Source organism: Schistosoma haematobium, chromosome 4 (assembly GCF_000699445.3).
Source record: "Schistosoma haematobium chromosome 4, whole genome shotgun sequence".
Classification (NCBI taxonomy): Eukaryota; Metazoa; Platyhelminthes; class Trematoda; order Strigeidida; family Schistosomatidae; genus Schistosoma; species Schistosoma haematobium.
This window is the reverse complement of record NC_067199.1, coordinates 39,075,296-39,088,090: the sequence shown is the minus strand read 5'-3', so window position 1 is coordinate 39,088,090 and position 12,795 is coordinate 39,075,296. Positions and strand designations below refer to the sequence as shown.

Here is a 12,795-nt window from a genome sequence, read left to right as displayed (position 1 = left end):
TGATTGTTATTAACTTTGTTGATACCTTTTGCGTTTATATATTGTCTGGTCCACCACATACCTAACACATGTTTCGTACCTTCTCATTCCTGTCAACAATATCCCTATTATTATTATCATCATCATTATCGCCATCATTTTTGTCTCTACCATAATTACTACCACTATTATGAACCCTACTCACACGTTTGCGGAAAAATTGTATTTACGGATTCTGAGTTATCTTTTCTTTGCTTTCATACAATCTAGCTTTTTAACTCTTCAAGTCGCAAGTAGACAACCTTCTGTCCAGTAATGTAGCGGTTGCTTGTTTGAACAACCCTAGTGTCTTAGAACAAATAGATTCATTAAATCAAAGATATGTAAAATCCTAGTTGTCTATCATAAACTCTAGGATTAGCTCAATAAAAACTCTGAACATGTGTTATCGGCACTTTTCATTAATATGTTTACATTAATGCAGATCCTGTGGGTAACAGTTGGCTTGTGACCCCAGTTCCTTGCCATTGAATGATGAAGACAGAAAGTACATGGAAGTTTGTGTACAATGTGCAAGTAGTTGCGTTACTGTAGTTTTGGCTCAGCTTTCGAAGAGTAGGTATGGGCGGTCAATGTACATATATTTAATCCACAGTGCCCTGTTACACAGCGTGATTCATTTCTTTATTTGTATGCGTTTTGTTGGAGATTTAAAGCCATTTCCCTTGCTTCATATAGCGGTAAGACTATAATATGTGGACAACCTTGGAATGACGTTTTGTCTCAAACATTAAGGACTTCACTTTACTCTCAATTATTAAAAAAACAAAATTTGATCAGTAATGTCAAACTGTTTTAGTGGGGATGCAGTTCATTAGTATAGTGGATCAGTTACTCAAGTTTGAACCCTTATCTAGTTTCTAAGATTGTGTTGGTCAAGTAGTATCACTGGTTGCTACTTAGTATTTAGCTGGTGATTTTATGCAATAATGTGTGGCTATTTAGTTGCATTATACAAGCCTGAAAGTTTGTGTGCGCCTAATTGGATGATAAAGAGTTTGGTACAGCATTGGGACAGAAAGATAAAGGAAACAGATTTAGCTTGGTTTAACCTAGTGCACACTGATGCAACTAATCTATGTCTGTATATTTGTTATATTTACTGACAATTTCAGGACAATTTTGGTGCTTTGGTTCGTTGATTATAATAATGTACCAACCACTAAAATTGAAATCGAGGGACCACACCATTCGCAAAGTTTTCCCAGATTTCTGTAGTCATAAGAAATTTCGGTGAAACTCTACTTTATGGACGACCTTTGAACGAATTTTTAAGTGACCTTGAGAACATTAGCCAATCAGTAAAGAGTTAGTATAAAGTAAAAATATATTGTAAAAAAGTGATGAATTACAATGGATATTCTTCTTTTACATGATTTAAGAACTTGTTGAGGTTTGATAAAGGTTCAGAAGTTTTGAAATCATAGTGCATGCGGTATAAGAACTCGTCCATATGACTCCATAATAATCGTCCCCTGGAGCCGTGGTAGGGTCTTTAAAAATACTTCAGCCTAGACCACATGCCCTCAATGTTGTTTGTATGGACCCCCGTCGTTGGATCAACAAAATGACGTTTGTGCACCACAACATGATGCACAAAACCAAGTCTGGAGAGGCATCTATACGCTTTCCAATCATCGGTATAGCCGCAGCTAATGTTACTTGAGACTTTATGATCCAATTTGCAACGATTATCATGGTTTGTCTTAGCCTTAACCGTGACCGGGCAAAAAAAGTGCCAGTTCGAGCAGATTTTTTTCTCCAACATATAGTACAACGACATACAATGTCATCGCGGCAGTCTGCACATCGTGCTGCGGTCATTTAATTGCCGCAGTCACAGACACAGGAATTTCTTAACAGTGCCATCTGCTGTAGTCTCCCAACGATCACCAATTCTCTAAAATCTGCTGTAAAACGATCGAATGTGAGCATCTCGCACTGAACTTAGCGCCGTGACCTTGAAATTCCTTAAACGCTTCTGATTGGCTCGTCCATAAATTAGAGTCCTACCGAAATTTCCATTGCTTTTACTTATTAGAGGCTTCCATATATCCTAGGCCACCAAACAAATATATATTTAAGAACGGCTTTATTGCAAAGTGTTGATTAGTAAACCAGTTTCATTAGACAAGTGGAAACTTTTGTTTACACACGTAAAAAGTTTTATAGCTTTAAAATTGGCAGTCGTCTGCGTTATCGACTTCCTCAAAGGACAGCATTCACCATTTCTCCACCTGTCTCGGAAAGCATGGAAAACAAGACTATTAGTGTCAGTGAAAAGTCGGTATTTCGATACACCAGTTTGGTCCTAGCCATATTGTATTTTTTCATTTTTCAGTCGTTATCCATATTATTGGTGAAGGATAGTAATACCACACAGGTCCTCAAGTTAGAGCTCGTACCTGTGGCTTTTTACTTAAAAGGCATCAACACATATTTTACTTCATTTCTCTTTGATTTTACCACACGAGTCTTTAGATATTTTAGCGGGATACATATTAGATTAAAGCACGTTCCATGTAGTATAGTGTTGGGGCACGCTGCTTGGCTACTTCTTATCCAATGAGCGCTAGTGGATACTTAGAGAAGACTCCAGGATCTTTTCATGTAAAAATTATAAATATACTAACGTTTTTCTCATTGTGATTCCTACTTCATTTAACCCTTTCACTTGGGATATAATTACGTTCCTGTTCAATCGTGTTCTGATTTGGAGACTTATCGAGTGAAGTAGTGTCCGAGATTACTAAGCAATGAGAGTAGCTGGGTCGTAATAAGAGAATTACAACAAGATTTATTCCAAATAACCTTAAAAATATTTTATTGGGTAACCAAATTTTATTTAGTTTCAGGGATATATATTATCAGCCTCATAATATTTGTATTACATGTTCCAAAATTTACTGTAACTGGATAATAGGGTGTTTTGAATTGACGTATTCTAGTAACATCCAAGTTTGTAGTCCTAATTTTATTAATTTTAATCCTTAAACTAACTAATGACAATTTTATTCCAGAAAGTATCATGTATGTATACATGATTGGTAGAAAAGTAATATTAACTGAAGCGAAATCTGGTAAACGATCCAATCGCCAGATTAAGGAATGATTTTGTAAGGTTTTATTTTAGAAATGACGAGTTTTCTAGATTTCTTGAATATTTATATCTGTACACATCTAGTGCGTACCTTCTTAATTTACTGTTACTGTATATAGTAGTCGTAACTGGTTTCCTCTTATTCTTGGTTTACAGAAGTCTACTGAAACGTTTTTGGCAATATTTGATCTGAGATATGTTGTTTTGTGCTCTAGCTCTACAAGAGTCCTGTTCACATGGAACGTAATTTTTACTAAACATACCCAGAATTTATATATGTGATCATATTATCCCAAATTTTTCGATTCTGGGTTCTAGAAATGAAAGGTCATTCCAATTCAACGTTGCCTCCGGGATCAGTTCTAATACAGTCTGGTCAGGCCATTTCTCAGACTTCTGGCATAGCTGCTCTCCAAACTAACAGTGTCACAAGTGGTCCACAGAATCTCCAAGTGTGGACTCCGTCACCATCTGGAGCTATTACGGTTTCGGGTATCCCATCATCAAGGAGTTCTGCCAACTTGGTTACTCTCCCCTCTGGCCAGACTGTATTGATGGCCAATTTGGTAACAACGGCTACCACAGCACCGATTTCTCTTTCAACATCTTCAATTGCTAAACAACAAATCCAAGTTCCAACGGGTCTTCCACCTGGTGGGCCCATTGTCATATCTAATCCCAATTCTGCTGGTCCACTTGCTACACAGCTCACGAATCCCACTGTCATACAAGGTCCTAACGGTCAAATGTCAGTGGCATTACCAGGTGGCATAATAAGTAGCAATACATTAAACTCATTCAATAGTTCATCCACTGCCTTTGTTTCAAGCACATTGGGAAACATATCTACCGATCAACCTGTACATATCGCTCAGATTGTTGATAATCATTTGCGTCCAGGAACGGCTTGTTTCACAACAAATGCTGGCTTTCAGGGAATAACACCTATGAATCAAGTACTTTTGGACTCAACAAGTTTTAATCTTGGCAGTGCTCAAACACAAAACAAGTTGATTAATATGTCGTCCATCAGACCTCCTGGACTTGTGTCTTCTCCCATGCAACCAGTTCACCCTGGTAATTCGTTCGCTGCAGCTGGAAATATTCCTAGAGGTTTGTCTGTCAACCTTTCTTCTGACATCACAAATTCGCAGTCAAAACCATCAGTTTCTCAACCAGTCATTGTCTCTACTTCAAATTTGCCTGTTCAAGAAGCAGCTATATATCCAGTTCAAGAAGAATGCTCATCGGCAATGCAAAATGGTACTCCTACTTCGGGTCCAGTTACAACATCTGTGGTTGATGTTAGCTCAACTAACAATCCATCTATTTCAACTGCTGGAGTTACTGTCGTCGAAATACCTTGCTCACCTGAAAATGGTCAAACAAATCTCAACTCAAAGTGCATCACTGATGAGCAAACCAATTCCGTTTTCACATCAAGTTCCTTATCTGAGTTGTTAACTGAATTTGAACCTCATTTACAACTAGATCCTGATGTTGAAGAGGTATGTTACTAATTATTTTATTCCTTGCCTTTTACCTATACAAGACAGGAATATAACCATATTCTGATATTATGTCTTTCTAGTTAAAAATTTTAGTTGTTAAGTCTTCACCGTCGTTTTGTACAAAATCGTGAGCTTTTTAATTATTTTAAAAACACTGGATCAGTTCGTTTTGCCGACCTTAATTGTCCTCATTCGTTCTTAGTCTTTTTGACTTTGGTCAATGGATTAAGATGGCTGTAAAATGTATATCACATGTGTCCAGTTACCGTCTACCTCGTCGAGAAATGTTGGCTGATGTAAGAATAACTTGGAAAAAAGGTAGGAGGGTTTAGTATTGGTGAGTAGTAAGAGAACAAACACAGTTTAAAGAGTTCATATAATTCAGTTCCTTATCATTTCATTTCCTGAAACGGACAGGTCAATAAAAGACAATAACTAAGCACTCATACAGGTTCAAATTTTCTTGATGCTTCACCACTGTTTTTATTTGTGCTCATGTTATGATTTCTCTTATTACGACCCAGCTACTCTCATTGCTTAGTAATCTCGGACACTACTTCACTCGATAAGTCTCCAAATCAGAACACGATTGAACAGGAACGTAATTATATCCCAAGTGAAAGGGTTAAATGAAGTAGGAATCACAATGAGAAAAACGTTAGTATATTTATAATTTTTACATGAAAAGATCCTGGAGTCTTCTCTAAGTATCCACTAGCGCTCATTGGATAAGAAGTAGCCAAGCAGCGTGCCCCAACACTATACTACATGGAACGTGCTTTAATCCAATCTGTATGTCGCTAACAACTCTATTAGCCAACTGTAGCTGAAAAGTTACTAAGGCTACAAACCGTTTACACGATACTCAACCTTGGCTGATAATATCACGTAGATATATGTATGATCCAAGTTAGAAGTTAAATACTTTGTATGAAATACTTTCTAAATGCCTTTGTTGTGGGACTTGGAATCATGATATTCTCTTATGATACATTTCAAAGTTTTGAGTTATAACAAGTCTCTGATAATTATTGTTATCAATATTTATGTTCTCTCGTTAACCTTTAGAAATATTGTAGTGAAGTTGAAATGATACACCATTGATCCTGAAGTAGTATTTTCTGTGTTTATCGAGTAATATAGATTTTAGATTTTAGTAGTAAACCCACCAACATAATTTAGTGAAATCACTCTGTTGTTAGTACCTCCATATAAACTGTTATGAAGAACTCTTTCAAAAAAATATTAGATCAAAATACGCAAGCGAACAGTATTTTCGTTTAGATCTTCATCAGAATTTACTCTAATATATAGTAATCCATTTATATGCATATATGAAACGTAGTAAGTCAATCATAACAATTTATGAGTCAGTGATAATGAAAAGCATTAAATAACTAATCATAATAAGTAGAGAGTATAAGCATGATAGTAAATATAAGAACAGTATGACATGAACAAATATGTATCGACATAGGTAGTAGGCAAAAGCTTGAAAAAAAGGACTTACTAAAATGGTAATTATTAGAATTTATTTATCTGAACACATAAATATTGGTACAAAGGGTTACCGAATACATATGCACCACACAGGTTATTTGATTTATGTGAGGGCTAAGATACTCCCCGGGTGCCCAGACCGAAGCAGGTGGTTTTCTTAGGGGGCCACACTCCGAGTCTTCGACCTAAATGTCTAATCCACAAGGCAGTGGAGCAACGTTACGAGATGCGGTACCATGGTAGCAGGTGACTAACAGTAGGTTCATACGCCTTTTGTTCAGGTCAGGATCCTGGAACTCATGTGCACCATTGTTTGGGAATTAGGGTTTTCCAACTCCCTTAGGTGAAACCTCCATATCCACCAACCAGGTTAAAGCTCCAAACATTCGCTTTTCATCCTCTCAATTCCGCAAACGACGCCTCTGCTGCGAGAAGGCAATAAGTAGGACTTCTCTGTCAGTGGCTGTATACGTGTGGTTATGTGAGAGTATTTCGAGAGGGAGAGCGGACTTTCCCGACTCTCGGTCGTACCAGGGCATTTGCGGGCAATCATTATAATTACACAATAAGAAATGTATATGAATAATCAGATTAAACGTATGAGTAAGTACAATAAACATTTGAAAGTTAACAATTTTGTTTTTTTCTTAGATCAGTATTTTTTTGTGTTACCTTTTTATCCCACTTTCTTTCTCCGTAGGTTATAACTAATTTAGCTAATGAATTCATTGTAAATTGTGCAGAAAAAGCTCAACAACTTGCTTCACATAGGGGTATATCAAATGTTGAGGCAAAAGATGTTGTATTTTGTATGGGTAGGTTTTTGTTTTTTTTTTATAAATTTTAATATTTGTTATTATCATCTGATTGTATAGTTGGATTATATAATTCAACTATTTATAGTTTCCTAATATACAATTAATAATAACATACACTCTTAAATAGAGTGAGACTACAAGTATAGGGGTTGTGGAGATTATTAAGTTTTTGATTGAGATCATGAACCGATTGATGTTAGACCGCCGTTGGAAACCTGGAAGCACTGGATGGCCGTTTCATCCTATTGCAGGACTCCTCAGCAGTGCGCAACCATCCCGCTCGCGGGATTCCATGTTTCCAACGGTGGTCTAACATCAATCGGTTCATGATCTCAATCAAGAAAGACTTCTCGACCTTGAGTATGCGGATGATATTGTCTTACTGTGCGATAATGCCCAAGGCATGCAATCCGCACTTAATCAGTCGGCAATCAGTGTCCGTAGGTATGGTATGTGCTTTGCACCTTCGAAGTGCAAAGTACTTCTACAAGACTGGCAGGATTCTAATCCTGTACTCACCCTGAATGGTGAGCAGATAGAAGTAGTCGAGAAGTTCGTGTATCTGGGTAGCTGCATAAGTGCTGGTGGGGATGTGAGTGATGAGATCAATGCACGAATAGTGAAAGCCAGAGCGGCTTATGCCAATCTGGGCCATCTTTGGCGCCTTCGTGATGTTAGTCTGGCTGTAAAAGGCCGGATCTACAACGCGTCGGTGAGAGCAGTTTTGCTCTATGCTTGTGAAACCTGGTCTCTCCGAGTTGAGGACGTTAGACGACTCTCTGTGTTCGATCATCGTTGTCTCCGAAGGATTGCTGACATTCAGTGGCAACACCATGTCAGTAATGCAGAGGTTCGACATCGTGTGTTCGGGAACAGAGATGATAATGCAATCGATGTCACCATCTTGAAACACCGACTTCGGTGGCTTGGACATGTTCTCCGAATGTCGTCCCAGAGAATTCCACGTGGTGCATTATTTGCCGACTCTGGGACTAGTTGGAAGAAGCGGAGAGGTGGTCAGTGCATGACATGGTGTCGTGGTATGAAAGAAAGCTGCAAAGGACTGGCTTCTGTTGGTCCTTCACGACTCCCTGGTTGGGGTCTGAGAGATGGTGCTACACAGTAGCTAGAGACGTTATCAGATATGGCTCAGGATAGAAGCCAGTGGCGATCCTGCTGTAACCTTTTACTTTCTTCATAAAAAGTGGTTGTGCCTCCCTTAACTGAAAGATTTCTTCTGATTGTACCTTTCCGTTCCCTCATTATTACTATACTACCTTACACCAACCTCTTCGTTATTGTTCTTTTTTTCACGCTCCTCATCTTCTTTTCCTTCTCTTCAAATTCTCATTGTTTTGTGTGGCGCATATATATTGGCGCTCTCTTGTACCAATATTTATGTGTTCAAATAAATAAATAAATAACAAGTATTCTTATATGGTTAAATATGTGAAAAAAATCGTAAAAGACATTTGATAAAATGACGCTTTATGAAGATACAATTTAAGCTACTGAATTTGGTTTGAAGCTCATGGTTACAAAGTAGTTTTGAGTATGACAAAACCCTTTCAAAAACTAGTATACTACAGTGTTTGCCAAACTTCATGGATAATAATGTAGTATTTTTCAAATTATCAGAAAGAAAGTCACTGGAAGTTTTGATATTTGTTTGGGGATATTTAGTATATGGTAACACTGAATTTATTCATCTAATAACATAACAATATAAACAGTTGTACTTCAGAAAGTTTTGACTTCTCGAATACCCGTTTTGTTATAATAAGTCTGAATTAGCTGGGAAATAGATGTAGGATGATGGTATCCAAGAGTAGTTAGGAGTCATAACGAGTTCACGCAAGCTATATCTGCCGGATTCTTTGGTGTTCTTAGTATTTTTTCTACCTAAGATTGCAACATGTATCCAGTCGAAAGTGGGCGACCTCTCCATCGCTTGCTCGAACATCAACTAGCGACCAAACGCCATGATCTATCTTCGCATGTGGACAATTTTGAACATACATTCGACTAGGAAAATGTTGAAATCCTAAATAGAGGGAACAGTAAAAACACCAAAGAATTTTTAGAAGTTTGGTACTCATGTCAGTTAACAATTGACAAACATTTAAATTGATCCAATTTATCAACCAATCAAAAAATTGATGGACAACTATAGGACCAATAACCAGATCAAAGCGAGAGACAGTCAAAGTAAGGATGTAAACAATGGTAGATGAATAATCTAAAATAACCATTTAAGATTGAGGTTGACAGGACAGACTGTTAGTCATATGTGGAGAAATTGGAATACTTCACTTCTACCTGAAGTTTGTACTGATAATGCTGTTCAGCGGAACAATGTAAGCTCTACGATCAAAACATCCAGCTAAGAAAACGAATCCCTACCAATAAAATTTAACACACTTGCAAAATCCCGTTTAATTATAAGTATACATTCATAATTTAGCTTCTTTTCTTCTTCGTCCCAAGTTTAGAACGCGATTGGAATGTTATTGTCCCGGGTTTTGCTACTGAGGAACGAATTGTACGTAAAAGTTTCACAACTGAAGCACATAGACAGCGCTTAGCTTTAATTAAAAAACAAATTAAAAAAATGTGAATATATATATCTCTTTGTACATTCAAAATTCTCCTGTTTTTTACGTCTCCCCTCTGTATTACACTTATATTTATTTAATTCTGCCTTTTGTTGACTTTTACTTCTTTAGTGGGGAAAACTATTTCCTTTTTAAATAAAAAGATTATTCAACGTAAATTAAATTGTTTTATATCATGGTAATTATTATGTAGTTTATTTTGGGTGACAGATTTCATTTCTTTAAATTGATATGTTACAAAATACCTGATTGGTATTGAATTACTCTTATGTACCATGGTCTAATACGTTTTCCAAGCTAGAAAATACGATCAAAATTATTTGTATGAACCAGTTTTTGTTTTTCAAATCAACATTAAACAACTGTAAATTATCTTTAAATTAAATAAGATAATTTAGTAAATGTCAACAAATTGATGGTATTTTATTAACTGGATAACTAAGCGGGAAGTTTAGCATTTCATCCTACCCAATCATAAACAACGTAGAACCTAACACATGTGAATAAGTCAGTCATCTACAACGTGGGATCAGGCACATATATGCATCGGTTTAAGTTGTCACACCTCATTAACACAACAAGATGAGCACCAAAGTCATAGAAGTAGTTATTTCAATGGTAATAATATATAAAAGAAAGGTTGTGTATAAAAATATAATACAGGAAGAAAGAAAGGATAAAGTAATTCCAATCTCACGGTTTAAGGGAAGACAAGAAGTTTATACAACCACGCCATTGTGATGGATTCTGAGCCACGTCACCTAGAGCCTCCAACCATTGGTTACGATAGTCACGCGGACCCCAACCAAGTAGTCTGCATCTACCAACATGGCTCAGACTGGAAGTTAGTGACTTCAAGGACTGATGCCACATTTTGGCTTGGCTGCCCACATGTGAATTACCCTTAGTTGACACACCATATCGTGATATCGAGACGTTATCAAGATGAATACCAAAGTAGTAGAAATAGCAGTAACAATAGTAGTGAAAAAGATTACAAATGGACAAGATGATTGGAGAAGAACGAATACATGTGTGGGATAAAAAGATAATTTATCTAAAGCAAGACAAAGAGTGGGTGAATCTGTTCGATTTAGACCGTCGGTTGCGATGATTGCGTAGATCCTGATCATATAGTCCGCATCTGTCAACAGGGTTCAATCCAAATGACTTCATGGGTTAATGCCACGTGATTTGGGTATTTCTAACTCCTCAGCAAAGCCCATTTACAACCCCGCGAGGAATCGAACTCGAGGTTGAGACCTCAAGAGGAGTGCTTAACCTAAAGGTTAGACCGCTGAGTCGTTATCCACTAACTTACATTTCTAATTTTAATCAAACTTAGGTTTTGGTTGATTACCATTGATATTGTTTATCTCATACTCGACATGGTTGAAGTCTACTGGTCACAGCTCCTTCGGAGTTTACCTCTTGAAGTTAGTCACAACTAAGTACATAATATTTCTTACTATAGTGTTGCGAAGACTGTTGAATTCGACTCAGATTCGCCAATCTACATGATTTGTCCATTGAAATTAAATATTTCCCAACTCTTAATTATGTAAAAAAGTGGTAGCAGTTTGCTTCGTATTAATCTAGGAGTGGAATGTAATTTCTATGTTTTGTTCACTCTTCCTCGAAGTTATGGAGTAGTGACTTAGTGGTTAAGGTGTTCGATTTTCAGCAACCAGATCTCAGGTTCGAACGTTGACCCACCTAGTACGCTTTGGACAACTGGGTAATATCATTAACTCCTAATATTAGTGTAGCTCATAACCAAGTGAGTCAGCCCGCCTTATGATTGCCACCACACTATTTCAATTTCTTTGGTATACATCTTGCTAATTTCATCTCGTCGTGCCAATATGATATGGCAACTTGAGTTAACGTAAGCTGATCATGACTCGCTGACTTTTATAGTACTGTTAATATTACTCCCACTCCTTAATTTTGTACCTTGGTAATACTTTCCGTCCTACTGATGTGAAGTGTAGCAACTTAGACTGGCACTCGTCAGAAAAAGCATGCCAAGTACAGCTTGCCGTAAACTTGTTTAAAAAACGCAACATAAAATAAGTTTGTTCTTTCAGATATCCTTTCTATACAAAAGAAAAATGAAACAATAGAATATTCAAGTTATTTAGATGAAATTTTTTATAATTACCAGCTGTATGGCATATCAAGTATAAGTTTCCTTCATCAAAATGATTCATCTCGAAAGTCATAAAAGTTGACAACCAAAGGTAACGAACGTGAAGGTGTAAGAATAGTACGAATAATGACTATATGCCTCTTTATTTTAATGTAATTATCTGTATATGGTTCTCAATACAATGCATAATGATATTAGTTCAAGTGGATATTTTCCACCGTTGACGACTGTACTTTATTATGAATTCAGGCATTTAATTTTTTATAAATTTATTGCTTATTGAAACACATTCTCTACTTTAATTATTATCATTGGTACTACTACTGCCTCGTTGATTTCAACTTGCTGTGGTCACCTGGGACGACGTAAATTTGTATCCAGTTCTTGGAAAATAATCAAAGATGAGGGCGGAACTATTGAAGATAAGCTCTGAGATCAGTATGTTTGTTAAGTAGGAAAACGTTCAGAAGCACATCTGGATAGACGAGGTGGAGTCAAAATTGTTTTTTATAGTCAACGTTGACATTCACACACAGCAGGCTGTTCAATTCAAAAAATATATTCAATCATAGTCAACCCCAGCCATTCATAAAACTTACCTACTGGACATATATACGTACATCCAGTGAAAGCAATTCAGCGATCTAAGCTGAACATTACTCGACTGAAATTAGTAGGTAAATTGTTAGGAATTTAATTCATAGAAAGCAAGATACGTCAGGCTTTAGTTGAAAAACACCATTTAGCATCAAATCTCAATAAGAGTCATGTGTGAAAAAAGCATGATGAACTAATATGTCGGGGCCACGTTTTATCAAACTATGGTTATTAGGTCCACGAAGTGGTTTTTATTTACTGATCATCAAATAACGGCTAAAAAATGTTACACATTTCGAGATTATGACAACTAGTTAGTATTGATTAATAATACTGAGAATCTAGCACACGAACTGATACGTGATTACTAAACTTCGTTTAATTAGAGCGGTAGCTTAGTGAGTAGAACATTCAACTTCAACCACTGATCTAAAATTCGATTCAGCAGTACCACTAGACATGA

The 12,795-nt window shown here is 36.7% G+C and overlaps 1 protein-coding gene across 1 annotated transcript in view; it reads left to right on the top strand.

Annotated features, from left to right (window-relative positions):
- The first annotated feature begins 555 nt into the window (after positions 1-555).
- FUT9_7 (Alpha-(1,3)-fucosyltransferase 9) overlaps positions 556-12,795 on the top strand; it is a 44,614-nt gene continuing 32,374 nt past the window's right edge. Inside the window, exons 1-3 of the mRNA XM_051216363.1 lie at positions 556-4,647; positions 6,851-6,965; positions 9,461-11,505. Of these exons, the coding sequence (XP_051066951.1) occupies positions 3,460-4,647; positions 6,851-6,965; positions 9,461-9,585 (1,428 nt within the window). The 5' untranslated portion in view covers positions 556-3,459 and the 3' untranslated portion in view covers positions 9,586-11,505. Of the gene's footprint in view, positions 4,648-6,850; positions 6,966-9,460 lie in introns of the transcript that reaches the window.